We start from the raw sequence: 27,907 nt of genomic DNA on the forward strand, positions 1-27,907 counted from the left end.
ATTTGAGCATGAGAGATGCACCTGGTGCTCATTAGCCCCCAACAAGTTTATCATATATAGGTACTTCCATTTATGTTTATCTGAGCTATTTCCCCTCTTTTAGTTCCTTCTAAGAATCCTGGAGCTTGGGAGGATCCTTCAGTTGTTGTAGTTTAACATCATTTGCTTAGTTCAATAGTTGAGTTTTAAAGGCAAACAATTGAATTTCAAAGGAAAATTGTTCTAATTCATTTCCAGGGTCATCTATTAAAGCTTAAATGTGAAATGACAACTGTTCTAATCATTAAATTCTGTAAGTAACTGCTGAAGGTTCAAACTTCAAACTAGCTTCAATTTACTTTCCCATAATCAAATTGATTGGGCTTGGTTTCAACTAATGTATTACTAGTATTAGCTTAAAACCGGATGAATTAGTATAAAGTTGCAATTTTTACCCCAAGATTGGGTTAATTATGATGTCCTTATCTGGGGGCCATTTTAACCTGTTTAATAATATGACTATCAAGCTGTTCCCTACGCTTACACTGATTTGGCAATTGGCAGGTTGTACAGCAAAGCCAGAAGAAAATTAGTGATGAAGCTCTGAGAAACATATTTGATTCTTCCCTAGTTCCGAAACCTTATCATGTCAAACACAGGATTAGGGTCTTAGATGTTCTGTGCCTGAACATTTATTGAGTGATGCCTTTATGATGATGCTGTATGACCGAAGAAAATTTTTATAAGCTTTATAGACTTCAGAGTGAAGTGTTCTAGTTTCTAAATTAGTGTGCACTGTTTTCATTTGGGGGTTTCTGTTCATATACTTTGCTTTGATTCTGAGGATGTAAATTTATATTTTCTTTTGAATGTAGTCTTAAGCGAATTGAGAGCCCTATTTTGCCTCGATAATGACCAACTTGCTTGGTGGATTGAAAAATTTAGGCAATCACAGACAATGTACTTTGCCGCACTCGTTACACCGTGTTCTTACCAAAAACTGTCACTCCTATGATTTTTATAAGAGATCATTCTGGTGTAGTACATGATTGCAAGAATGCTTTCAGATAGGAAGGAAATAAAATTTGGAATCAGATAAACAACTAGTTATATGCATTTTTTTAAACTCTGATCTTAAAAATAAACAGTTTTGTCTGTCTTTCAAATTGAAGACAATCAGAGTGGCCACATTGTAAAGAATAGCATGGAAACCTGGGGGGTGGGGGGGTGGGTGGGCGTGGTATAGCTCTTTGTTTTTGCACCGGGGTACTGAAGGTAAAATTCATCTAGTATTATAGTGTAGTTTCCCCGTTAAATTAATTATGACTATTGATTAAAATACGGTGCAAACAATGCTTTTCATTTATAACTTATAACACTTAAAAAAATTTCATCTGGAGTCTTGACCAATAAACGCAAATTGTTGCAACAGACAAAGTAATATGTAGATAATTGTATCGAGAAATACCGAGAATATGTGAATATCGGTGGTGTTATAGTAGAGTAATTTTTGTGCCACATAAAGTGACACAACATTAGTCACAACTTGTCCATGTGGTAAGTTGTGGTTAGTGGAGATATAATGATGGGTTCATGTGGGAACACCCCTCCACTAACCATATAGACGAGTTGTGACCAATGTTGTACCGCTTTATGTCGCACAAGAATTTTTCGTTATAGTATTATTATCTTCTCATTTTTCAATCAAAGTAATATGAAGGCAGCAAGATATAGTAAGATACACTTCCATTACAACTTGCCATATTTATGATTGAATTTGATTTGCATTTAATGTACAAGTCAAATGGCAATGCTATTTCTTTTTGGCAGAGGTTGGTCTCAGTCGTAATTAATTACTATGACTATACGTACACCCTCTGCAGCTCTAGTTTCACGTGCTATGGAGACTCCCTGCAAAAGAAACAACAGTTCACATGGTCAATGCAAAACTTGGAAGACTTGTTGATTTTTCGATTTGATTAATATGGCTAAAATAAAAAATAAAAAAATAAAATCAAACAAACAAATCGCCATTCTAATATGCAAGTTTCAACAAGGATTAGATAACAAATAGAAATAGTTCATATAAACTTGTGAAAATAAGTTTACTTTTTATTTCATTTTTTCTATCAACACGTTTCACAAACGTGTTAATTTGTAAGCCTTTTACAATAAAATTGATAATGACTTTTAACATTTTCATATTTTGATTATCAAAATAGATTATTTTCCCCTCTAACTCAATAGTCCTGATTATTAAGATGTCCAAACCTGAGACCACCAAATCACTAATTGAAACAAACATATATAACTAAATTTACCTTCAACTTTGCAGCAGAGAAGATACAACTTGATGTGATTTCTTGCCCATTACCAAAGAGCCATCCCACCTCACTAGCTACGAGTTTCACCATCTGTACTTTGTTCAAGTGAACACCACAATTGCTTGGGAAGCAATATGAGGTCACCATCATCTCGAAGTTCTTGAAGTAAGTCCTGGAGTAGTGGCAAGGTCAAAATGCATACTAATCTGTCCATAAGAGTCATATATTGTTGATTCAAATTCATGCTTATCAATTGCATGGGGGTGATGGTGCAAGAATCATTCTTCTAGTGGAAAACATGCATCCACGTATATCCAACCACTTAGGCCCCATTTGATAAGGGTGTTTAAACAACAAAAATTATTGTTTAGACACCATACCATGTATTTTTATATATTTTTTCACTTACACTTACTTTCACAAAACTTATACAATATTATTAAAAATCTCTTATCAAACATGCTAATAGCCACCTCTCTAAGATCCTCTTCAATTTTGCTCAAATTCCAATGTATTCATTAACGGTAAAAAAACACAGAATTGTTTCAATAATGCTACCAAGTCACTTGTCTAAAATTAGATATCAATGTTCAAACACTTCAAAACTTGTTGGGTTTTCAGTTCCAATTACTTTGTAGACAATATTTCTTGGAAAAGTCTAAAATTAGATATCAATGTTCAAATACTTCAAAACTTGTTGGGTTTTCAGTTCCAATTACTTTGTAGACAATATTTCTTGGAAATTTTTCACAAATGGATAGATGTCAAGTTAATATTGTTAGACAATATAGTCATGTCAACATTAATGTCATGTCAGTTCGCAAATGTCATCATGACCAAAAAACAGAACGAACAAGGACAAAGGGGTACTCAGAGCACTAGCATTGAAAAATGCTATGCTATACTATTATACCATCTTAAAAAACCACTTTATTACTTATACCATCCCATTTTACAATACCTCTCACATCCTAAAACTCTATTCTTATTAAAATATTATTCTTTAATCTTTCTTTATTATTTCTTTTTAATAAATACTTTTTTTCAGTTCCACTTTCCTAGGCTTTCCAACCGTTTTTTTTTTTTTTTTTTTTTCCCTCAACCTCCCTCAACCTCTAGCACCGGTTCATCTCACAGAACCACACACACAGACCCATCAACAGAGCCACACACAGCCACACACACAAACCATCAAACCAGAGCCAACAACGGCCACCACACCCACCACCCAAGCCACCGATCAGAAACCACACCGTCGATTTGAAACCCAGCCTATTTGAAACCCATCAGAGCAAACCCATTCAAAAAACCACAACCAAAAACACCGGACCCAAGCCAAAAACAACCAAAAACCACAACCACAACCACAACCAAAAACACCAGTCACAGCCAAAAACCATAACCACCACACCCACGCCATCACCCACGACCCAAACACCGGACCCACGACCCAACCACGACCCAAACCCCGGACCCAACCACGACCCACAACCCCTTTGATGAAGTTTATTCCATTTTTTAATTCATTGTTGTTGTAGGTTCTTCAACTATGTCTGGAAATTGTACACTTCAATCAATTCTTGATGATGGGGAGCCTAATGAAGAGGATGGGAGTTGTGTCACAATTGTGGATGATTAGACATTTTGTATTAATTTAGTAGCCTTTTTAATTTCTTAGACTTGTTGGATTAATTTGTTGGTTTGTAATTATTCTAAGCCTTTTTAGCCTTTTGTAATTTCTTAACCTTTTTAATTTGTTGGTTTGTGGAGGATAAGACATTTTGTAATTTCTAAGTCTTTTTAATTTCTTAGACTTGTGGGATTTGTTTTGTAGCTTTTTAATTTCTTGAACTTGTTGGACTTGTGATACTTAGTTCTTGGACTTGTTGGATTTATTTTATTTTTATGTTTAGCTGGTGATTTTAGTTATGATTTATTGATTTATAAATGTATAATTAACAGGTGATTTATTGATTTATGATTAACCTATGCTTTGGATTGATTTGGCTGCATATGATTTGGATTGATTTGACTACCATATAACGTGGCCCAAATGCCAAAAATCTTAATACAAAAAAATCTTAATGGGCTTAAAAAAATTTTTTGGTTGGGCCAGATTTGGGCCTAAGCGGCTAAACGGAGCCCGGCAAGGCGGGTTTGGGCCCCGGAAAAAAAACCCGATTAATAATCGGCCCCTTAATACAAAAAAATCTTAATGGGCTTGAATGGGCTTGAATCTGGCAAAAAATCTTAATGGGCTTAAAAAAAAATATTTTTGGTTGGGCCAGATTTGGTCCCAAGCGGCTAAACGGGGCCCGCGGGGTAGGTTTGGGCCCCAAAAAAAAAAAAAAACCCCGATTAATAATTGGGCCGGGTTCGGGTCGCGGGTCAGGTCCGGGTATGCAAAAACCCGGCCTGAACTCGGCTCGTTGCCATTCCTACAGAAGAAGAAGAAAATAACAAGAAGAAAAAAAAAAAAAAACAAGAAGAAGAAGGGTCCAAGACCTAGAAGAAGAAGAAGGTAAGATTTTTTTTTTAAGCCAAAATCTGGTACAGGCCGAAATTGGCCAGAATGACCGGAACACTCCGAAATAGGCTGAAATTTGATCCGAGGTGGAATGAGGGGTATTATGGTATCAGTTTTCATGCCGGTACGAAATATTCTGGCCGGAACGAAACGGAATCAATAACAATGGTGTTAATGCAATTATAGCTATTAGCACTTTTTTTTTTTTTTTTTTTTTTTTAGAAACAAACCCACACACAAGGGAGAGGAAAAGAGGTTCTAATAAAAAAGGACACCAAAACTCCACTCAAAAATCATGATAACTTTTAAGGGAAGGTGGGACAAATTATACTAAACATAACACACTCTCTTAAGCAATGTGGAACAATTACCCATTTCTTTTTTTTGAGAAATAAACACACACACACATAAGGGAGAGGGAAAGAGGTGTTAACATAAAGACACACCACAACTCTACTCAAAAGTCATGGTAACTTTTAAGGAAGGGTAAGACAAATTATACTACACACAACCAAGGTTTTCAGACCCGGATTGTTCATTGAACCGTAAAAGGGAGAGGTTCAAGGTTTTTGAGGTCGAACCAAGGTCGAACCGGGGTCGAATCGTGATGACATCATAATTAATTTAATAATTAATTGAAGCCTAAATATAGATATTAAGTTTATAAAACTAGCAAAATTGACAATATATCTATATATGTGAGGGAAATTTAATAATTTTTAAGCATATATTTAATAATTAAATAAGAAAGTTAATAAAATAAAATAATAACCATAAAAACATTAAAATTTATGATTAATTTTTGAAATAAAGTTGAATATCTTTGAATGATTTTAATGATAATTTTTTTTATATTCCTTGTAAGAGATGGATAATTTAATTAAGTAGAATAAAATTGTGTTAAATTGTTTAAAAAAAAAAAAATTGCTAAGGGGTTGGACCGTACGGTTCTCACTGGTTTGTGCGGTCCAATCCCGGTTTTAGGGGTTCACGGAATTAACAAAAAATCCAGTTCTTTAGGCTTAAAAAACCGGTTTTCACAGTCCGACGTCTTGGTCCGGTTCTGAAAACCCTGCACACAACAAACTCTCTTATACAATGTGGAACAATTACCTTTTTTTTTTTTTTGAGAAACAAACACACACACACACAAGGGAGAGGGAAAGAGGTTCTAACACAAAGGCACACCACAACTCCACTCAAAAGTCATGATAACTTTCAAGAGAGGGTAGGATAAGTTATACTATACACAACACACTTTCTTAAGAAATGTGGGACAATTACCTTCTTTTTTTTTTTTTTTTTTTTTTTTTTTAAAAAAAAGCACACACACAAAGAAGAGGAAAATGAGTTTTAATATAAAAGCACACCACAACTCCGCAGCTATTGGCACCTGGTAGTGATTGTAGTTTGAGATTCTTATTTTACTTTTTTTTTTTTTTTGGGTAATTGTTTATGCAGGGGCTTGAACCCCTAAGTTGAAGGTCACCAAAGAGACCGGAACTAATTACCACCATTAACACTTTTTTTTTTTTGATAAATAATTACAATATGCTGCTAACCCCGCAGTTCGAACCCTTTTCCTCCTAGACCCCTATATACTTTGTGCATAAGAAGGTACCAATTCAACTACAAGACTTTTGTCCACCATTAACACATTGGATTAACTAAAACATTATTTTTTATGTCATTGACGGTTTTTCTTGCATTCAATAATTGTATTATCTAACCACTGGGTTGAGAAATGGATAAGCTAGCTCTCGGCTCTCATCAAAGTGGTCCTAGGAATTTGTGATGTCCTTATCTAGGTTCCTTTTTAAAAAATTCAATATACTGTACTCCCAAAAAATTCTTCTATTTTCTTATTTCTTACTAGAGCAAACTTAAGTGCGGCATATTAGCTTATCCATTTAAATGCAAATATATAGTTGTATAGACCAATTAAACAAAAATAAAACTTTTTTTTCATGGATAATTAAATAAAATACAATCATCTTCTCGAATTCAAATTTGGAAAAACATAATTGACAAAGTAGTCAAGAATGAAAGTTGATGACAATTGCGCATGTAGTCATGGTTGTAACTTTGTAACCTCTGTTATAATTAAGCTTCAAAAAATCAAAAAGAAAGGCTGATGATGATGGTGTGGACCTTTGCAGTCAATGCTGATGGTCTTTCATTATTGCCATTGTCAAAGCCATCTCAGAAGTCCAATTGGATGCTGCGTCGACATGCGTTTGGATGATCCTTCTTTGAAGTCATGTTGTGACGACGTGGTCAACTTGCCAACCTATACAGTTCAAGTTGCCATTTTTATTTATCTATAATAAAAGCCCTTCAAGTTTTTGCAAATTCTTGTACATTGGCTACATGCTACTAGTAAGAGTCAAGACTGACCCATTTGCAAATTCTCAGCCTTGATGCGGCTGGAGCTGTGAATGACCAGTTTGTTTCCTCTATTTTAGAGGTCGGTTAGTTTTCTGTTTAATGAAATATTCTTTAAAACAAAAAAAAGAAAAAAAAGAAAAAAAAAAGAAAAAGAAAAAGAAAAAGACTGACCCATTGGCCTCTAAAGTTGGGTAGTCCAGCACTTTCAACCCTCCTCAAATTTATGCTCTCCAGCCCAACTCATGCATGCCCATATCAAATAAATAGAATCATTCAGTGCCAATGCACTTGACCAGAACTAAGCTAAGTGTTGACTAGTCGTTACCCTTTTTTTTTTGCTACAAAAGAAATGTGAGCTGAATCTAGTCTGAAATAATTTTTTGCCAATAAAATAGTGTGTTTCTTTACAAAAGGGGAATTTGAATTAACCAACTCTTTAAGACATTTTTAACTTTTGGATTTCTGTGTGTATGTGTTGTGGGGGGTCAACTTTGGTGGTGGCCTTGGGTTGGGGGTATCCATCTCTAAAGTAAAAGCCACAATGTCCCGAAAATCATGTTTAAGCCAATCCAGTAAAAAAGTTTCATGCTTTTGCTTAAAAGTCAATTTGATAAAATTAAAAAAAGGGTAAAGGGGGTACAAACTACAAAGTGATTGGCTTTCCTTCTGCCTATTGTTGGGCTTGCTAAAATATCTACAAGCTAAACGCTATCAGTTAGCATTTCTTGTAAGAAACCCTCTATTTCAACCAATCTATGCATTCTATACCATTAATTAACTACTAATAAGTAAACCCAAAGAACCAATAAATCTTACATAAAAGGAAAGAAGCAGTCAAAGAATTTTGTACCTTAACTGAAATAGCGTGTTATCTCCAACTTAACTGCTAAGGTTCAAATTGCTCTCTCCTTTATATCTATTAAATTATTAAAAATATATATATAACTGGTGGAAAATTACTAGTGGTCTGGCCAACTTTAATAAAACATAATTCATTGACCTTATAAATAAATAAAAAAGGGTTAATTCACTAAAACAAAGAATGTTCCTAGTGAATTAAGGTCCAAATCACTAAAAATTGGCTAACACAAAAGTTTAGTGATAAGTCATAGAGAGCAAGGAAGTTGCAGAAATGGCAAATATGGGAAAGAAAGTAAACATGAAGAGCCATATAATTAAAAAAAAAAAAAAAAAGTAAAGGCCGTTGGTTCAAAGAGGGTGTGCCACACAACCAAAACAGCATACACTAAATTTAGTTGCCAGATTCCTAATCTCTCTCTCTCTCTCTCTCTCAAATCCATCCACCAGAAAAATCAGCTCCAAGTTTTTGACTGCTTACTTGCATTAGTTTTAGCCGCACGTGTCATACACGCATCAATGAATCTAACATAACGTGGTTTTTTGGTTTTTGTTTTGTACTTATAATTATATTCACCGCCCTCGTATCCAGACAAAAGATCTCCCATGTTGTAATTACCTTTACAACCACATCCACCCACAAGTCAATTGGTCTAATGAGTATTCATTAAGTGTCACACAACGTTTTTTTTTATATACTATATAATATATAGATTTGTTCATATTGGTTGATATATTTGGATAGAGATAGGCCCAAAATGAAAATAATGTATAATATATAAAAAAGTTTGTGTCTTTACCTTTTGAATTTATTAATATTAATATTTTTTTTATGTTAAACTTAATGGAAAAGAAAAAGAATTGGATGAGAGAGAGAGAGCTAAGCTGGTCAGCACCAACTTCCGATGTTTCTCAGCAACACCTCCTAAAATAACAATAAACAGAAATTAATACAAAATGGGAAAAAAATTAATAAAAAATAGATAAAAGGAGGAGAAAGGAGCAGGCGAAGAATGAAAGGTGTTAAACATCTCCAACTTTAGGCTTTGTTTACCTATTTTCTCTCATTTACACCAAACTGGTACTAGCTCTCTTTCTCTCTCTTTGTATTTATGTTATGGATATGTATGTCTTCTTAGGTATGTACACGTGTTCATGTTGTTGATCTATTCCTTTCTTCAGTTATTTTTGTGATTTTGTGTTTCCAAGTTTGATCTTTGGATTTTAATTAGCAGTCCGATCATGTTGCTTTTGATAGAACTATTTTTCTTGGGATAAGACAGATTTTTGGTTCTAAAGACTGTTTATTTTTGTCTTTAATTTTTAACCCCAAAAAAATAATGCCAAGTTTAAAGCTTTCATTGTTGAAGTACTGTGGGACAAAATGGGAAGGTTGGAATTCTTTGCCTTTCTTTGGAAATAAGAGGCAAGAAGGAGATGTAGGAATCTGATCTAACACAAAAGATTTGTTTTTGAGTGCTTGTTTTATGATTTTCAGTTTCAAAGATTTTTTATTTAGGATTAGGAGCTGATGGGTCTTTTATTTTTTATTTTTTTGCAGTGAGTAACATTGATGAGAGTTTCTTGGATGAGGAAAAGGTAGTGAAGTGAAAGTAGGGAATTGTGATTGTTTGATGGGCAATACATGCCGTGGATCTTTCAAAGGAAAATATTTTCAGGGCTTCAGCCAGCCCGAAGACCATTCTACTTCTACTTCCAAGACCAATACCAATACCAATACCGCCTCTGATTACTCCTCTACCAGCTTAAATTCCCAGCAGCCTACCTCCCAAGAGTTCTCCAAAGAATACCCCAATAATAACAACTTACCTGCAATTAGTCCCACCAAGAAAGAAGTCATCATGAAACGTGGTGTGGAGAGCCATGCTTATTATGTGTTGGGTCATAAGACTGCTAACATTCGTGATCTTTACGAGTTGGGTCGGAAATTAGGACAGGGACAATTCGGGACTACTTATTTGTGCACGGAGATTGTCACGGGGATTGACTATGCGTGCAAGTCAATCTCAAAGAGGAAGTTGATTTCTAAGGAGGATGTGGAAGATGTTAGGAGGGAGATTCAGATAATGCATCATTTGGCAGGTCACAAGAATATTGTGACCATCAAGGGTGCTTATGAGGACCCATTGTATGTGCATATTGTGATGGAGCTTTGTGCTGGGGGTGAGTTGTTTGACAGGATCATCCAGAGGGGACATTACACTGAGAGGAAGGCTGCTGAATTGACAAAGATCATTGTAGGGGTTGTTGAGGCTTGCCACTCACTCGGGGTTATGCATAGAGACTTGAAGCCGGAGAATTTCTTGTTGGTTAACAAGGATGATGATTTCTCTCTCAAAGCCATTGATTTTGGGCTCTCAGTTTTCTTTAAACCAGGTGACATTACAAGTTCCAGTGCCTTTTTCTCTTTAATGTAATTACTTGAGGCATTATATTGAAATTATCTAGGTCCTAATATTGTACTTTAAATGTAATGGAGCATTTGTATGTTTAAAGGTTCCATGTTTTATAGTGCATACGTATCTAGTAAATGTGAACTAAATGGGGGATGCATTTTATAATAAACAACTTGCAAGATACATTTGTGAACTTAATGCTACTGCCTAAAGGTTAGAGGGTGAAAAACGTTTCTTGTGGTGTATGTGGGAGATGTTTAACATTATATGTTGCTTGCTACTTCAGGCCAAATTTTCACTGATGTGGTTGGAAGCCCATATTATGTGGCTCCTGAGGTACTCCTCAAGCATTATGGGCCAGAGGCAGATGTATGGACTGCAGGGGTCATGCTGTATATATTGCTAAGTGGTGTGCCACCATTTTGGGCAGGTATGTGTGCTCTGGTATTCAACTAACCACAATTGGAAATTTCATTCTGTGGTTTTACACTAAGCTTTATTTGTTTGCAATTCAGAAACACAGCAGGGAATTTTTGATGCGGTGTTGAAGGGACATATTGACTTTGAATCAGAACCATGGCCCCTAATATCTGACAGTGCAAAAGACCTAATCCGGAAAATGCTGTGTTCTCAACCTTCAGAACGCTTGAATGCTCATGAAGTTTTAAGTATGTTTACCTTTCTGTCATTTTTTCTTCTTCTTGATATTACCAAATTATGTGGACTGTTTAATTGCAGATGCAATAAAATAAGCTGCGCTTTATTTGTTAATGTTTGTTCTCCAGTGTTTTGCACACTGTGGACTTTCTAAAGTAGGTTTCAGGTTGATCTATTATGTAATCAATGTTTGAAGACTTAAATGCTACCTAGTCCTTGCCTCTGCATCAAATGTTATTCAAAATAGTAGTCTCTGTCTAATTAAGTATATCATGTATCAAGTACATGTAATTTATTGTTTTATTTACATCTTGAAGCTTTTAAATTGGTTTAGTAATTAATATTTTTCTTTCATTAGAGTTTTGCTAGTTTTGGAAGATGACAACAAAAAATTCTGCTTAAATGGGTACTTACCATAATTGTTAATGTAGTTGGCTGCCTTATTTCTTTGATTTTTTTATTTGAACTATGTTCATGATCAAATTGAAGCGTATCTTTCTTAATTGTATATAGGCCATCCTTGGATATGTGAAAATGGAGTTGCTCCTGACAGACCATTGGATCCAGCCGTACTTTCTCGTCTCAAGCAGTTCTCTGCAATGAATAAGTTAAAGAAGATGGCTTTACGCGTAAGTATGCGTGCATGACACAGATATTAATATATATATATATATATATAGAGAGAGAGAGAGAGAGAGAGAGAGAGAGAGATCTTCCATTTGAAAAGCATTGATGTTGATTTTTGGCATGCCCCTTTTTCAATTCCAAATCTAGTATTCATGTTGACAGAACTTCCATGTCTGTTTTGTGCCCTCAGGTAATAGCTGAAAGCCTTTCTGAGGAGGAGATTGCTGGTTTGAGAGAAATGTTTACGGCAATGGATACTGATAACAGTGGTTCAATTACGTTTGATGAACTGAAAGCTGGTTTGCGAAGATATGGCTCTACCTTGAAGGATACAGAAATACGTGATCTTATGGAAGCGGTAATTTGTTTGTTTCATAGCTAATACTTATGCGTATTGTCTTTGTTTTGTATGTCACTGACATCTAATTCTTTTTCTTCAATATCTTCTTTTTTATCATTATTTTCTCTTTGTTATTGTTTCAATTTCCTGTTCTGTTGACATCATTACTTGAATATTTAGTTATTTACATGTCTGTGAGCTGACTCTGCTCAATTTGGTATGGTGGAATCAATATTAATTCACTGTTTTGGATTATTGGAATTCATAGTTTATATTGATATCAGAGTTAGTGATGTCATGTTAGATGAGGAATCTGGAAAATCATTTTTGGCTAAAGTAGATCCTAAAGGTAGCATTCCTTTGATGTTATGTGCTTGTGCTTGTAGCACAAGAACTCATTCCCCCCAACTGCCCACTTTTTTTCAACTTTAATCTGTTTGGTGTTTTTCTGAAGGTGAAGGAATGTGTAAAGTGAATACCACTTATGAGGAGTAGGCACCACTCTTAAATGTGAATCATATTCTCCATGAGTGAAAACTATAGGATTTTCCAATCCATTTCATAAGATAGTTGTTGGAATGTAGGGCGATTATTGGTTCCAAGTGTCTTGGAGAATTTAATAAATGGTTGAATTTAATCACTTAACCAATATACTTCCCATCACATGTGAGCCCAAACTCCCCCTTAATAAGCGAGGCCCTAAATGTGGGATTTAAACTTTTAAAATGGGAGGTAGAGTGGAAACAATGTTCAAACTCATGATCATCTCCTTTGATACCATTATAAATGGCCAGTTCTCCCAAAAACTTAAGCTACTATAAAATGGTGACTTTAAATTTTGTTCTTTTTATTTTTTTTTACATGAAGATTATTTTATTTTATTTTTAATACTGGTGAATTTAATCATTTAACTGATATTCTAGCAGTATTGTCAACAAGGGAGTTGAGATCATGGGTAAATTATGTAGCTCATTTAGTGTTGCTTTCTTTTTGGGAATTTGCATACCCAGAAACCAATATAAATTTTGACAAATTAGGGAGTTATCATGTCTCTTCCTTAATCATAATAAAAAATCAGCAGACAAGATCATCCTTTATGATACAAGATTATTTTTCTTATAATGTTATTTCATGGATTCATTATGTTTCCTTTAGCTGAGCTATTTTAGTTGTATGCAGGCTGATATTGACAACAGTGGGACTATCGACTATGGGGAATTTATAGCTGCAACAGTTCATCTTAATAAACTAGAACGTGAGGAGCATCTCATTGCAGCATTTCGATACTTTGACAAGGATGGAAGCGGTCATATTACAGTTGATGAGCTCCAGCAAGCTTGTCAAGATCATAACCTAAGTGATGTTATTATTGAAGATATAATAAAAGAAGTTGATCAAGATAATGTAAGTCATCTATATTTGATCCCTTTAAGCACCTCAGGTCGGAAGACATTTATGCACTCTAAAATAATTGTCTCCTTGTAATAATTTTTAAACTTGAACTAGTAAGTTTTAAATGCCTTTTCAAAGCTTTTATATCTGTATTCATTATCAAAATCAATTCAAGTGTTCTTCTTAATTATCAGATAATAAGCATGCAAAGAATTGGATTTTACTCAACCATTGTGCATTAGATAATGGGACATTAAGCATTATCTTCATCTGGCTTCTCCTTCCAAAATTATGCATATAAAGAACTTTTGAATGTCAGGTATATAAGTATTTTGTCTACGGCACTTATTACACAACTAAAAGTGAGATACAAATTCATATGATAAAATTGGTGGAAGGCTGGCAAGTATTTGCCTTGCTTGCTGTCGTTTTTTAGTCAAATGAGGCTTAACCTTTATCCTCTCTCCATTTTGGGGGTGTAACTTTTTGTAGGTTAGGCTTATAAGTATGTAATCACAGCACATGTTGCACATCTAAATAGGACATATGATAAAGCTGGCAGAGGTTGGCAAGCAGATTTTCCTTTCTTAACTGTTGTTTTTAGTCAAATGAGGCTTTCCTCCCTTATACTGTCTCCTATGTGTGTTTGTGTTTTGTGGCCTGGTTCAACTATTTGGTTCTTGATCAAGCTCTGATGCTCTGCTATATGTGTGTTCTTTTAGGATGGAACAATCGATTATGGTGAATTTGTTGCTATGATGCAAAAGGGCAATGCTGGAATTGGAAGACGAACTATGCGAAACAGTCTGAATTTGAGCATGAGAGATGCCCCTGGTGCTCATTAGCCCCCAACAAGTTTATCATGTATAGGTACTTCCATTTTTGTTTATCTGAGCTATTTACCCTCTTTCAGTTCCTTCTAAGAATCCTGGAGCTTGGGAGGATCCTTCAGTTGTTGTAGTTTAACATCATTTGCTTAGTTCAATAGTTGAGTTTTAAAGGCAAACAATTGAATTTCAAAGGAAAATTGTTCTAATTCATTTCTAGGGTCATCTATTAAAGCTTAAATGTGAAATGACAACTGTTCTAATCATTAAATTCTGTAAGCAACTGCTGAAGGTTCAAACTTCAAACTAGCTTCAATTTTCTTTCCTATAATCAAATTGATTTGGCTTGGTTTCAACTAATGTATTACTAGTATTAGCTTAAAACCGGATGAATTCGTATAAAGTTGCAATTTTTCCCCCAAGATTGGGTTAATTATGATGTCCTTATCTGGGGGCCATTTTAACCTGTTTAATAATATGACTATCAAGCTGTTCCCCACGCTTACACTGATTTGGCAATTGGCAGGTTGTACAGCAAAGCCAGAAGAAAATTAGTGATGAAGCTCTGAGAAACATATTTGATTCTTCCCTAGTTCCGAAACCTTATCATGTCAAACACAGGATTAGGGTCTTAGATGTTCTGTGCCTGAACATTTATTGAGTGATGCCTTTATGATGATGCTGTATGACCGAAGAAAATTTTTATAAGCTTTGTAGACTTCAGAGTGAAGTGTTCTAGTTTCTAAATTAGTGTGCACTGTTTTCATTTGGGGGTTTCTGTTCATATACTTTGCTTTGATTCTGAGGATGTAAATTTATATTTTCTTTTGAATGTAGTCTTGGGCGAATTGAGAGCCCTATTTTGCCTCGATAGTGACCAACTTGCTAGGTGCATTGAAAAATTTAGGCAATCACAGGCATAATGCACTTTGCCGCATTCATTGCACCGTGCTCCTACCAAAAACTGTCACTCCTATAGTTTTTATAAGAGGTCATTCTGGTGCATTACATGATTGCAAGAATGCTTTCAGAGAGGAAGGAAATAAAATTTGGAATCAGATACACAACTAGTTATATTCATTTTTTTAAACTCTGGTCTTAAAAATAAACAGTTTTGTCTGTCTTTCAAATTGAACACAATCAGTGGCCGCATTGTAAAGAACAGCATGAGAACCTAGAGGGGGTGGTATAGCGCTTTGTTTTTGCACCGGGGTACTGAAGGTAAAATTTTTATAGTATTATAGTGTAGTTTCCCATTTAAATTAATTATGACTATTGATTAAAATACGGTACAAACAGTGCTTTTCATGTTATAACTTATAACACTTTAAAAAATTTAACCTCAAGTCTTGCCCAATAAATGCATATTGTTGCAACAGACAAAGTGGGCGATTTCATAATATGCAGAGAATTGCATCGAGAAATGCAAGGAATATGTGAGTATGGGCGGTGTTATAGTATTATTATCTTCTCACTTTTCAATCAAAGTAATATGAAGGCATTAAGATATGGTAAATGTAAGATATAGTAAGATACACTTCCATTACAACTTGCTTTATTTATGATTGAATTTGATTTGCATTTAATGTGCAAGTCAAATGGCAAGGCTATTTCTTTTTGGTAGAGGCTGGACTCAATCGTAATTAATTACTATGACTATACACCCTCTGCAGCTCTAGTTTCACGTGCGATGGAGACTCCCTGCAAAAGAAACAACAGTTCACATGGTCAATGCAAAACTTGGAAGACTTTGATTTTTCAATTTGATTAATATGGCTAAAATAAAAAAAATAATCAAATCAAACAAACAAATGGTCATTCTAAAATGCAAGTTTCAACAAGGGTTAGACAACCAATAGTAGAAGTGGGTCATATAAACTTGTGAAAATAAGTTTGCTTTTTATTTCCTTTCTTTTGTCAACACATTTCATGTGTTAATTTCATGGTTTTAAAAACTGAACCGGTCATAGAACCGTTTTTTTTTTTTTAAATTTCCGGTTCAACCCCGGTTTTTGACCGGTTTTCCGGTTGTTGACCGGTTATTGACCGGTTTTGGAGCTTTTAACCGGACCGGATTGACTCCGGTTCCCGGTTGAACCGATCGGACTGGCCGGTCCGGTCTGGTTTTTAAAACAGTGGTTAATTTGTAAGTTCTATCAACACAAATCAAACAAACAAATGGTCATTCTAATATGCAAGTTTCAACAAAGATTAGACAACCAATAGAAGTAGGTCATATAAACCCGTGAAAATAAGTTTGCTTTTTTATTTCTTTCCTTTCTTCTGTCAACACATTTCATGTGTTAATTTGTAAGTCTTCTATTAACACAAATCAAACAAACAAATGGTCATTCTAATTTGCAAGTTTCAACAAGGATTAGACAACCAATAGAAGTAGGTCATATAAACCCGTGAAAATAAGTTTGCTATTTATTTCTTTTCTTCTATCAACACATTTCATGTGTTAATTTGTAAGCCTTCTATCAACACAAATCAAACAAACAAATGAGCATTCTAATATGCAAGTTTCAACAAGGATTAGACAACCAATAGAAGTAGGTCATATAAACTCCTGAAAATAAGTTTGCTTTTTATTTCTTTTCTTCTATCAACACATTTCATGTGTTAATTTGTAAGCCTTTTATAGTAAAATTGATAATAACTTTAACATTTTTTTATTCTGATTGTCAAAATAGATTATTTTCCCCTCTTAACTCATTAGTCCTGATTATTAAGATGTCCAAGCCTGAGACCACCAAATCACTAATTGAAACAAACATATATAGCTAAACTTACCTTCAACTTTGCAGCAGAGAAGATACAACTTGATGTGATTTCTTGCCCATTATCAAAGAGCCATCCCACCTCACTACAAGTTTCACCATCTGTTCCTTGTTTAAATGAACACCACAATTGCTTGGGAAGAAATATGAGGTCACATTCATCTCTTACTGACTTCATGACACAGTCATCTCGCAGTTCTTGAAGTAAGTCCTGGAGTAGTCAAGGCAAGGTCAGAATGCATACTAAAATCTGGCCATTGAGTCATATATTATTGATTGAAATTCATGCTTATCTATTGCATGGGGGTGATGGTGCAAGAATCATTCTTCCAATAAAACATGTATCCACATATACTCAAACCACTGAGCCACCTATCTAGGATCCTCTTCAATTTTGCTAAATTTCCAATGTATTAATTAATGGCAAAAAAACCAGAGAATTGTTTCAATAATGCTACCAAGTCACTTGTCTAAAATTAGATATCAATATTCAAACACTTCAAAACTTGTTGGGTTTTCAGTTCCAATTACTTTTTAGACAATATTTCTTGAAAATTTTCAAGAATGGTGAGATGTCAAGTTAATATTGATAGACAGTATAGTCATATCAACAATGTCATGTTAGTGATATACTTCCAAAAAAAAAAAAATGTCATTTTAGTGATAGGTTCGTATGAAAATCAACTTTGACACCTTATCACACTACTATGAAAAATGTCAGCATTATTGTTTCAGTTCGCAAATGTCATCATGACCAAAAAACAGACCAAACAAGAACAAAGGGGGTACTCACAGTGTGAAAAGCATCGAACTTGGCAACAGCACGGGGGCCCTGCCAAACACCAACAACATCTGAGGCTTCCATGGCATCTGTGGCAGCAAATCCAGAATCCCGGATAGCACATCCACCCAACTGTTCACCATTCCTAAAAGGCCCATACCACTGCTCACGAAAGACTCGAACTTTCTGTAACACCATCTTCCTATCATCTACATTCACAACCTGAATAATTCTCACACGCGACTCTCGGTCTTGAGGATTAACCAAACAATACTCCAACTCCAACGATGAATTACCCTCACTTGGCCACACAGCTACATAGCTTCCACTAGCTTGATATGCAAAGGCAGAAACTTTATCATCTTGACCTCCAATACTTCTCTCATCTATGCTATATCGTGTGGCAGCATCGGCTTCACACCCAACTGTGGGAAGTAGCTTTATTGACTTGTATATAAGAAGGGGTTCCTCTGGTTGAGCAAGAGTTGGGCACTGAGTTTGCCAATCAAATACCTTTACTTCCCACTCTCTGTAAGCTTCTGGGACAACAGATTCAGGAAGCTCAATTGGGTTCCCTTCATTTGTGAATTCTGCTCCAAAACCATCCCATTCACCAGAGACATTTGTGGCAAATTCTGACCAAGCTTGAACAAATAAAACATAACATGTATTTATATCTTATTTTAACAACAGGGTATTCTCCAACAAAAGAAATAATCAATCTTGAACTGTTTTAGTATTTGTTTCTATTACAATAACCCCTTCCTAAAAGCTTAAGCTTTGGGACAACTGATATAGAGTTATAGACCAGGTGATCCTAGTTTAGAATTGCTGTCAAGTGTTAGAATAATGGTTGTGATTAAGTTCAAGTTCAATAGTATATCAGTTTTCTAGCACTGGAAAGCTTGAAAAAAAAAGTGAAAATAAATAGAGTATTGTTTGAACTTACTAGTGGTGGACGTGGTATTGAAGGTATTGTTCTTGTGGTCTTGAAGTTGAACATCTGATAGAGTGGCCTTGGCGATGGAGGAAGAGGAAGAGGGAGTGGTGGTGATTGTAATACGAGGAAAACGTTGAAAGTGTGAGTGAAGATTTGAGATAAACTTAGAAGAAGGGAAATCAAAGGAAGTGAAAGCTGTGTTATGGGAAATTATGACGCTATTCGCAGCTAATGCCATTGTTTATTATGCTCTCTGTTGTGAGCTTCGGTACAAGGATGAGAGTTTGGGAAAGACGAAATGGACGGAGGAATATTCTATAGCTCGAAAGGGAATCAAAGAAAGAAAGCTAAGTTTGTAATACGTGGCCTAAGACACAGCATGTGGTATGTGGAGCTAGGAATAGGATCATCCATCACTTCAAACGACGTTGTTTTGTACTGTCTCTGTCCCATTCGTATACCAGATTACTGTATTAGTAATTGAGATTTATTAACGTGTACTCTTAGCGTATATATTAATAAATCATTTTAGAAAATTTTTTATGAAAAAATGAAAAAATAATTCATTATTTTGACAGTTTTTTTAATTTTCCATAAAAACTTTCTCAAAATTGATAGTTAACTCTTAGTAGTTAGTTTCTACTAGCACTTCAGATAAAAGTCCCAATGCACTTTGTTTGTATGGGGACTAGTCAGAGTGATTACACTGACTAGTCCCCCATAGGTTTTCACTAGACAACATAGTTACCAAACAACGTAGACAAGTTACCAACATTCATTAATTTGGTCTTAGGTAAGGAGTAAGGAGTAGGGCTCCAAGAGCATGGTTCTTTAATAGAAGGAATTCTTGAGATTTTTGATTTGGAGGGAATGATGCAAAAGTAAAGCTGTGGGGAAATAAATTTTTTTTGGTGTTCTCGGAACACAATGATGTGGCACACATTATTCTCATATTCATAACGGATTTACCATGAATTTAATTAGTGAGATCTATCATAAATGTGAGGGGAGAGTTAGGTCTTTAAGTTCGACTTTACAAGTATTGATGTGATACCTCCGTACTAAATGAACATTATCTTATTATCATGTGCAACTTCTCATATTGACATGAAAATATTCATGTAACCCTTATCGTTATTAGTTGTCACATGAAGGCAAGTTATACTAACTACTACTTATCATCATTTCTCTCAATCATCCATATTGAACATTTTTTCTATATATATATATATATATATATATATTTATATATATTATAAACCATATTGAACTTTAGCTTTTGTCAATTAATTTTTGTCATAGGCATAGTTGAATCTTAGGATTTTACTTTTTATTTTTTAAAAAAGGGTGAAAAATCATAGATAACAATCACATGCACAAGAATTGTCAACATAGGTGATAAAAACCTTCTTGAAGAGAAAATAAGAATGATAATTTACAATAAAATAAAACAAAATTAAAGTGATAAAAGTGTATATCATATTATATATATACACACACACAATTATAACAATATAATTGGCATAAGTTTTAATTTTGAAATCATAATTATGTAGATCCATGATCTCTCGCATCCCTCTATCTACATGGTGGCTTAGACTACAAAGTAAACACCACAAAACCAAGTTAGCTAGGTTTCATTTTTAATGAACTATTCGTTCAATTAATTTATATCTTGCTAAAGTGGATAAATAGAACTTAAGTTATAAAAATGCTAGTAAAAAACCAAAATAACTATTTTTATTAGGCATAGAGAGCCTAAATGAAATATGTTCTTTTCCTCAAAAAAAAAAAAAAAAAAAATGAAAGATGTTCTTGTTATACATATGTTTATAAAGCACATCCTTAAACTATAGTTTTTGAAAGATATCTTGGTAACAAAAACTATGGGAGGTTGTATTGGTGAGATCCAACTGTGAACAATTGCCCTAAAGAAAAAGCTTCTAGGAAGTCCAAGGACCTGATCTAATACCGTACCCTACCATTGAACCAACAGCTTTCAAGTTAAGCAAGCCCAAGCCCTTTTTTTTATCCGTTACTCCTTCGTTGCTTTGTTATAATAGATTCTAAAGCAAAGCAAAAGAATATGCCTACTTTACCTACTTGGAAAAGGGAACAACTTTCTTTAGTTTCCGAGTTTATGGATTGGATTCGAGGTGAACTATTACAAGAATAACATGTTTGTGTGCTAAGTGCTAACGAGGACAACAAAAGGGTTCAAAGATGTCATGTGACCATGTTTGTTAAAATCTTTCTTTGGATTATAAGATCTTAAGATCCTAGAGTTGTTAAACAATCTAGATTGCACTAGGATCTTTAAGGGATAGGATCTAAGTCCAAAGTATGGCAGTAATAAAATATATATGAGTGTTTTTATATAATAGACAGAATGTGCAGTATAAGTATGTGTGTTATATAAATAAAGAAGGTGGGCCTAAAGCCCATAGTCTATTAAACGTTAATAGGTAGGATTGCTATCCTACCAAAATCTCACCCATTCCTAAATTTTGACATAATATAGCTAATTGTACTTAAAGTTTGAACATTTGAGTTCAAGTTAAAATAGACCTTAATCTTGTGAGACTTTTTGTAACAAAGCCATCGCTTCTCCAATATGAATCCCTAACTTGAATTGATATGTTAAATATTAACATATTTTGTTAACTCTACACTTGTTATTGTCTATCGAATCAATCACCAAGATGATAGGCTCTCTTCCCACCATTTAGCATTTGAAAAGCATATAAGATAGAGGACAAATTCTAGTTACAAAATTTGTTGTAGTCTTAGGTTACAACTTTACTTAATATCTTTTTATTGGAAGTGAATTTTGACAAATCTACCATTGGATTATATCTTCTTATATTCTCCATGCTTGCAAAATTTCTAGAAAATTAAAGATCAATAGTTATGTCATCAATAAATTGCAGGTTTTTGTAGTTTAAAAATTATTAATAAAATATAAGTTTATAGATCATATAATAAATAATATCCTCTATGCTTGCAAAATTTTTAGAAAATTAAAGATCAATAATTATGTCATCAATAAATTGGTTAAATTGCAAGTTTTTATAGTTTAAAATTATGTACAAAATATAAGCTTATAGATCATATAGTAAATAATATCTAATTCACACAAAATTTGACATATGTATTAAGAGCATAAAGAACATGCAATTCAACGGTAAGATTTTCAAAATATATAGTAATGCTTATTTTATTGAATAAGATTGTAGTCTAAGGCTATAACCAATTTTGTAGCTAAACTTTGTTCTAAGATAAACAAGACAATAAAATTTAATGATTAAATTAACTTCCTCCTTTATTCTCCCTCTTTTATTTTGAATCAACCGTATTGATTAAACACAATGCCCGCAAATGATATGAGCCTGGAGAGATCATTCACTTGCAGGTTAAGCATTGAACCATACTTTAGTATAAACTTCATGAAATTTGGAATGGACATTTTTCTTAGATCATAGCATCTAATAAGGACCATGCTCTTGGGACCAACTACCTGCGACAAGAACATGTGCTTAGAGATTCAACCTCACATTTACAGATTAGAACCACATATAATACAATTTCAAATATTGTAGGAGATGAAGAAACTTAAGATATAGGGGTTGTATTCTCTCTTGAATTTCATCAACTCACTCGGTGAATTTGTACCTCTAGAACAACATGCAAGATTAAAATATGTGAAAAAAAAAAAAAATTTGTTTGTTATGTTAATTGTAAATTTTGTAATGCAGTCTCAATCTATTCTTTTTTCTTCTCATTATTGTCTTACTCTCACTACCATCGTCATTGCCATTTGTCAATTAGCAGCACACCCTGAAATTATTGTTGTTATGTTGCCATCGTTATCTTCCATTCTTAATTTCTACAATAATTCTATAAAGAAAAAGAAAACTTTAATATTATTTCCCGAAAATGAAAGATAAGTAAAGGGCACCAAAATGTCCATCGTATCCCTCACCAAATAACTATAATTTTTTAGTTTGTGCATTTGTCGGTGAAGAAATGGGAACCATGTGCCTCTAAGCTCTCGTCAAACTTGGCCTCATCATTGAGGAGGAAATAAAAATAAAAATAGTGGGCCTAATTATATTTTACGCTTAGTTTAGTTTGTTTATTTTTTTAATTTATATTATTTTTGGTGTGTGTGGGGTTACCAAAGAAAATACAAGAAATTTACCAATTAGTTAGATGTCTTAGCCTGTGATGAAAAATAATTATATATATATATATATATATATATATAAATTAGTTAGATGTCTTAGCCTGTGATGAAAAATAATTATATATATATATATATATATATATATATATAAATGAGGGTTCCATTGGCCATAATTTAATTTTATAAGATATACTTTAAAACTTAGACATGTAACATGTAAGACCAATCATTTAATTTTATAAAATATAGTACTTTAAAACTTAGAAGAGGCAAAACCACTTTAAAATTTACAATGATGTCAAAAAATATTTACAAAAAAGAAAAAGAAATTACATATAACCGACATATATAAAATAATAAATCCTCAAAGTAAAAAATAAACATTTAATATTATAAATTAGAGCATGTATATATAAATATTAACAAAGTTTAGCTTTAAATTGGTTTAGAACTATATTCTTCTAATCTATTATGGAGCAATTAATGTAAAAATTATTTATGTGCAATTTTAACTACATGACATTTTTAATAATTTATATAATTTGTTTAAATAAAACACATCGATTAATTGGTGGAGATAATTTCAAACCCGTTTATACCTAAACTTAATTTGAATATATATATGTAGCAAAAATAATAATAATAATAATAATAATTTGAATATATATATATATATATATATTCTGCAATAGTGCGTAAGTCCTAGGAAGATGTATGGAACATGACTACATGAGAAAGAAGATGTGCACCGACACTTTCTCTCCCACATCGAGAGGAGATGCGATGTAAAATACTATATGCTTAGGGAGAATTTGTGGGGCATCCGTGGTCATGTGGATCCGAGTTGTCAGACAAAGAAACTCTAACTGGTGTCTCTTCATTAACAGATGCCAACTTTTGGGCAAGCAAAGCCTTTGACAAAACAGTGATACATTGGTTAAGAAGTAGCTGGCAATGATTGGTACAGCACTCTAGCTACCACTTTTTTTTTTTTGTCACCGACACTATGCAAAATGGAATGAATGTAAAAAACGCTACATTTGATTTTAGTCAAACTGCAAAAACACACCACATGTACGGTAGAAATCGACCGACCTATCATTTGCTGAATACGAAAGGAAAAGGCAATTACTTTACCATATACAACTAGTTGTTTATGTAGTTAATTTTGAGATCCAATGCCAAAGTTATTAACAACATACTTCAGTCTCAAGGCAACCGTGTTAATTAGATCCACATAATGGGGTCTCAAGTTTCGTGAAATTGAGAGATCCTGCTCTACGTTTTCATATCATTATTACATGGAAGAAAGAACAGCTAATAAAATGTATATATTATTACATTACATTGGAGTAGAAGAACTTGTACAATGGAACCTTCAATAATAAATAATATGACAACAACAACAACAACAATCATATTTACTAACAAATTGCTGTCTGATATTATGACTTGCAACATTCTAATGATGGTAATGAGCAATATACGCCTGCAATTTCAAGTGAAATGAAGAGGATCTTAGACGCTAAGGCTAGCACAATTTTGAACCAACAGACACTTCTAATTCACCTTTCAAACAATGTCACATAATAATAGAATATCTTGTCTAATTACAGATCCCAGTAATCTTCATGCAAGGATGAACATTAACGAAAAAAATGAAAAAGAATTATAAAAAAAAAAATACAAACAGAAAATTAAGCAAAAGGGCATACAAAAGACTTAATCTTGATTTGAATCTTGAACCTTATTTTCCATCAAAGGTTTCAGCAACTTTAATTTGACACCCCCATTGTAAACCTTAGGTTCTACTTCCATTGTCAAAATTCTTGGAGTAATCATAGGAACTGTACTTGTAGGTTTGAGGAAGACGAACTTGGTCAGAGCCAACAAGCTTTCTGATCTCGGACCTGACCTTATAGAAAACATGTCTCCAGCTACCTTTGTTTTGAGGACCGAGCATCTTAGTTTCTTCTTCATTCATTTCTAGATCTTTGGCGAAAATGGGCTTTCTTGAGAGGATCCAAGAGAAGCCCCAGTCCCACCATTTCTTTATGGAAGTGCCAGCATATTCTCCCATGGAAGACACAGACTTTGACCTTCGGAAAGCCCATGAAGTGGCAGGGGCAGAGATGGGTTGGATTTTGAGGGAGAGAGAGGAGAGTCTTCTGCGTAGGCTGACTTGTTCTTTGGAGGAGTCAGATTGTGAGACTGGGAGTGCTTGGTTTGTGGAGGTGGGCATGGTGGGTAAATAGCTTCTCTTCTGAAAGCTGTGAATAATTGTGCTCATGATGTTGCTCTAAGAATGAGAAAAAGACGAAGACGAAGAAAGAGATCTAATGAAATGTTGGTGTTGGTGGTGGTGGTAGAGGTGTCAGTGTTAAGAGGAAGAGTAGAGAATGGGAGAAAGAAAAGATTGGAGGTAAAATGTAGCGTTCACAGCTCTATCACAGCCTGTTTTATTCGATTTTTTGGAGGGGTTTGATGGTGCGGTCCCATTACTCTATTCATCATATTCTCTCCTTGCGATAAATTCAAATGTTTCATATTCAAAAAATAAAAATAAAAATTAAGAATTTTATACATTCGATATATGTACCATATATTAAGTAGTTCTTGTTCAAGAAAACATATATATATTAAATGCATTAGAAAAGTATTGTGATTAAATAGTGGTGCAATATGTGCTGTGGAAACGAACGAGGTTGGCTTAAACTTGAGAGTATGCATGTGAGATCATGAAAAATGAAAAAAAAAAAAAAAACATTTGGTTTGTATATAAGGTTTTATGATACAGTTTTGAACTTTTTGATTACTATATATAACAATAACATGTTATTTCGAATCATGATCCATCATACCAATGCATGGCATTCAAAACTATTATCTAGTTTTATTTGGTTATTAAATCAAGCTTTATGCAATAAAAATGGACAAAGTTTACAATGAAAATTTTATGCATAAAAAAAAAGGAAATAACTCCTATACACACAGTATATACACACGTACTTGTATTTGAAATTGTGACATTGATCTAAAAAAAAAGAAGTTACACAAGTTAATATAAGACTCTATCAATTGGATCTGAATTTATAAGAAGAAAAGTTGGATTGCTTTCTTTTTGTTTATAATTACCTTTCTTGCGTAATTCACTTACCTACCGAATAATTAAAAGCAGTCAATAATCATAAAGCATCACATGCATAGTATTATTCATTTTTGTTATAATAGAAACTCACGAGAAATTGGATTCTGAGGTGGGTAGCCACTATAGCCAGTGAAGAGGTATTATATATATATATATTCTCTCTCTCTCTCTCTCTCTCTCTCATTTTACTAGCTAGCTAGCTACTACAAAGTTTACAACTACAACATGTTTCGCCATAAAACGTGGGGAGAGTAGACGGTTTCTCCGAGAGCCAAGGTGGTGACTGAGTGTGGGGACTACCTTTTTCTGTCGGTTGTAAAGTCTGGATACCATACAAGTCATTAATATATTACACACAATTCTCGCTCTAGCTCTTTCTCTTGTCTCTGTCTCTGTCTCTGTCTCTCTGTCTCTCTCCGTGTGACTATAATGGCAGGCTTGCGACTTTAGCTTAATAGCCTCACCGTCACGGCGTCACCGCAATTCAAGTAGATATATACTCAATGTACATTGTACATACAGCCAAAAAACAGTGATAAAATGAGAGTTTTTTTTTTTTTTTTTTGAGAGTTAGAACTTAGAAGTGGTTAGAAACTAGAATAGCTAAGTCATATTCATGACTCATGCATGCCCTTCTTAACGTATAGGAAGAAATAATGTTGATCCCATGACTTTAATAAATTCAATTATTAGAACTCAACATATATATATGTTGTCAAAGTTAAATTTCTTCCTACAGTAGTACTCATTGTTCAATACCAAAGTCAGTCAGGTGGTAAAATCAGCAACTTTCTACAATATATAATATATATAATTATGTTGGTAGTAAGAGTGAGCTCCTTTTATTCACTTTCAAAGTAAGGAAAATGAAAATGACGCAAAGAAAATAAAAAACATGTTTGACAAGACATTTTCAAGATTTATTTTGTTAATTTGTGGAAAACAATTTGTTGTTGTCAAAGGAACATCCAAATGTTGTTCTCAGTAAATTAAATAATAAGGCTCATTAATAATTGAAGACGATCTTAAAATATATAAGGTGTTTTTTTTTTTTTTTTGGTGGGTAATTATAAGGTTGGATTCCTTTTCATTTTCATTTCTGCTACTGAACCACTATTCATTTGGACTCTAATTCTAACTTTTCTCTAAAAACAAAATAAAATAAATAAAAAGGTTTGGACATAAAGATGTGAGCCCATCTCGGGTAGTGAATAAATAAGGTCCATTTTAACATGCATTATATTCTTACAATATTTGAAGATATCATCAACTTCATTATTGAGTTTACCTTTTGTTCAATTGATTTTTTTTAAGTCACCTGAAAGCCCAACTCGTGTATATAGTAACTCATTGGATACTCAGCTATTGTAAAAATTAGTAGAAGCATCCAAATTCCAATCCAAAAATGCAAGCCATGTATCAGGTGGTTGGGTAGTTTTTAAACGTGGGCTAGAAAGTGGGATTTTTTTAAAAGTGTAGTTTTTCTTTTTTTGATAAACTTTTAAATAAGGATAGGGTCATACCAATTCCCCACCATAATCTTTTAAATTTCCCTAAAATTTAGCCTTTTATTTTCTTTCAAAATCAAATATGTTATTGCCTAAATATAAGGATATGGATGGAGAAGTAATAGTAGTGGTTTTATAGTAGGAGTCTTTTTTTTCCAAAATATGGAAGAGATTTAAAAGAAGAAAAAAAAACAAAAAAACAAAAGAAGAAGAAAAAGAGGAAAA

General features: G+C 33.7%; 3 protein-coding genes and 1 long non-coding RNA gene across 6 annotated transcripts; 2 read left to right on the forward strand and 2 right to left on the reverse strand.

The window, feature by feature from the left end:
* The first annotated feature begins 461 nt into the window (after window positions 1-461).
* Window positions 462-15,341, forward strand: LOC126706219 (uncharacterized). The gene is made up of 2 exons (XR_007648536.1): window positions 462-906; window positions 15,226-15,341. It is a non-coding gene; the product is annotated as an uncharacterized LOC126706219 (long non-coding RNA).
* Window positions 8,952-15,205, forward strand: LOC126706217 (calcium-dependent protein kinase 26). Of its 3 annotated transcripts, none has more exons than XM_050405555.1 (9): window positions 8,952-9,215; window positions 9,638-10,473; window positions 10,780-10,923; window positions 11,009-11,161; window positions 11,664-11,779; window positions 11,968-12,135; window positions 13,297-13,521; window positions 14,232-14,379; window positions 14,863-15,205. In XM_050405555.1, exons 2-8 carry the CDS (start codon window positions 9,711-9,713, stop codon window positions 14,352-14,354), a joined length of 1,692 nt encoding a protein of 563 aa, XP_050261512.1. In that variant the 5' UTR covers window positions 8,952-9,215; window positions 9,638-9,710; the 3' UTR covers window positions 14,355-14,379; window positions 14,863-15,205. The 3 variants fall into 3 exon arrangements, with proteins under 3 accessions (XP_050261512.1, XP_050261511.1, XP_050261513.1); XM_050405554.1 differs by having other exon boundaries at window positions 8,953-9,157; XM_050405556.1 differs by lacking the exon at window positions 8,952-9,215 and adding an exon at window positions 9,365-9,515.
* Window positions 15,342-15,771: 430 nt separating the features above from the next.
* Window positions 15,772-19,164, reverse strand: LOC126706218 (uncharacterized). The gene is made up of 4 exons (XM_050405557.1): window positions 18,850-19,164; window positions 17,913-18,544; window positions 17,133-17,330; window positions 15,772-16,037 (listed from the first exon to the last, which is right to left on the reverse strand). The coding sequence occupies exons 1-4, from the start codon at window positions 19,076-19,078 to the stop codon at window positions 15,993-15,995; spliced, it is 1,104 nt and encodes a 367-aa protein (XP_050261514.1). The 5' UTR covers window positions 19,079-19,164; the 3' UTR covers window positions 15,772-15,992.
* Window positions 19,165-24,566: 5,402 nt separating this feature from the next.
* LOC126706349 (uncharacterized) lies at window positions 24,567-25,464 on the reverse strand. The gene has a single exon (XM_050405768.1). It carries the CDS (start codon window positions 25,314-25,316, stop codon window positions 24,828-24,830), a length of 489 nt encoding a protein of 162 aa, XP_050261725.1. The 5' UTR covers window positions 25,317-25,464; the 3' UTR covers window positions 24,567-24,827.
* Between the last annotated feature and the right edge of the window lie 2,443 nt (window positions 25,465-27,907).

This window comes from Quercus robur, chromosome 11 (assembly GCF_932294415.1).
Source record: "Quercus robur chromosome 11, dhQueRobu3.1, whole genome shotgun sequence".
NCBI classification, from domain to species: domain Eukaryota; kingdom Viridiplantae; phylum Streptophyta; class Magnoliopsida; order Fagales; family Fagaceae; genus Quercus; species Quercus robur.

Bases quoted from the DNA above. Each gene is read 5' to 3' on its own strand.
- LOC126706349 (XM_050405768.1), bottom strand. From the start codon at position 25,316: ATGAGCACAATTATTCACAGCTTTCAGAAGAGAAGCTATTTACCCACC.
- LOC126706217 (XM_050405555.1), top strand. From the start codon at position 9,711: ATGGGCAATACATGCCGTGGATCTTTCAAAGGAAAATATTTTCAGGGC. The intron at 10,474-10,779 runs GTGACATTACAA...TTGCTACTTCAG, and splicing joins CTCAGTTTTCTTTAAACCAG to GCCAAATTTTCACTGATGTG. The intron at 13,522-14,231 runs GTAAGTCATCTA...GTGTTCTTTTAG, and splicing joins AAGAAGTTGATCAAGATAAT to GATGGAACAATCGATTATGG.
- LOC126706218 (XM_050405557.1), bottom strand. From the start codon at position 19,078: ATGGCATTAGCTGCGAATAGCGTCATAATTTCCCATAACACAGCTTTC. The intron at 18,545-18,849 runs GTAAGTTCAAAC...TATTTGTTCAAG, and splicing joins CAATACCACGTCCACCACTA to CTTGGTCAGAATTTGCCACA. The intron at 16,038-17,132 runs GTAAGTTTAGCT...TTTCTTTTGCAG, and splicing joins TCTCTGCTGCAAAGTTGAAG to GGAGTCTCCATCGCACGTGA.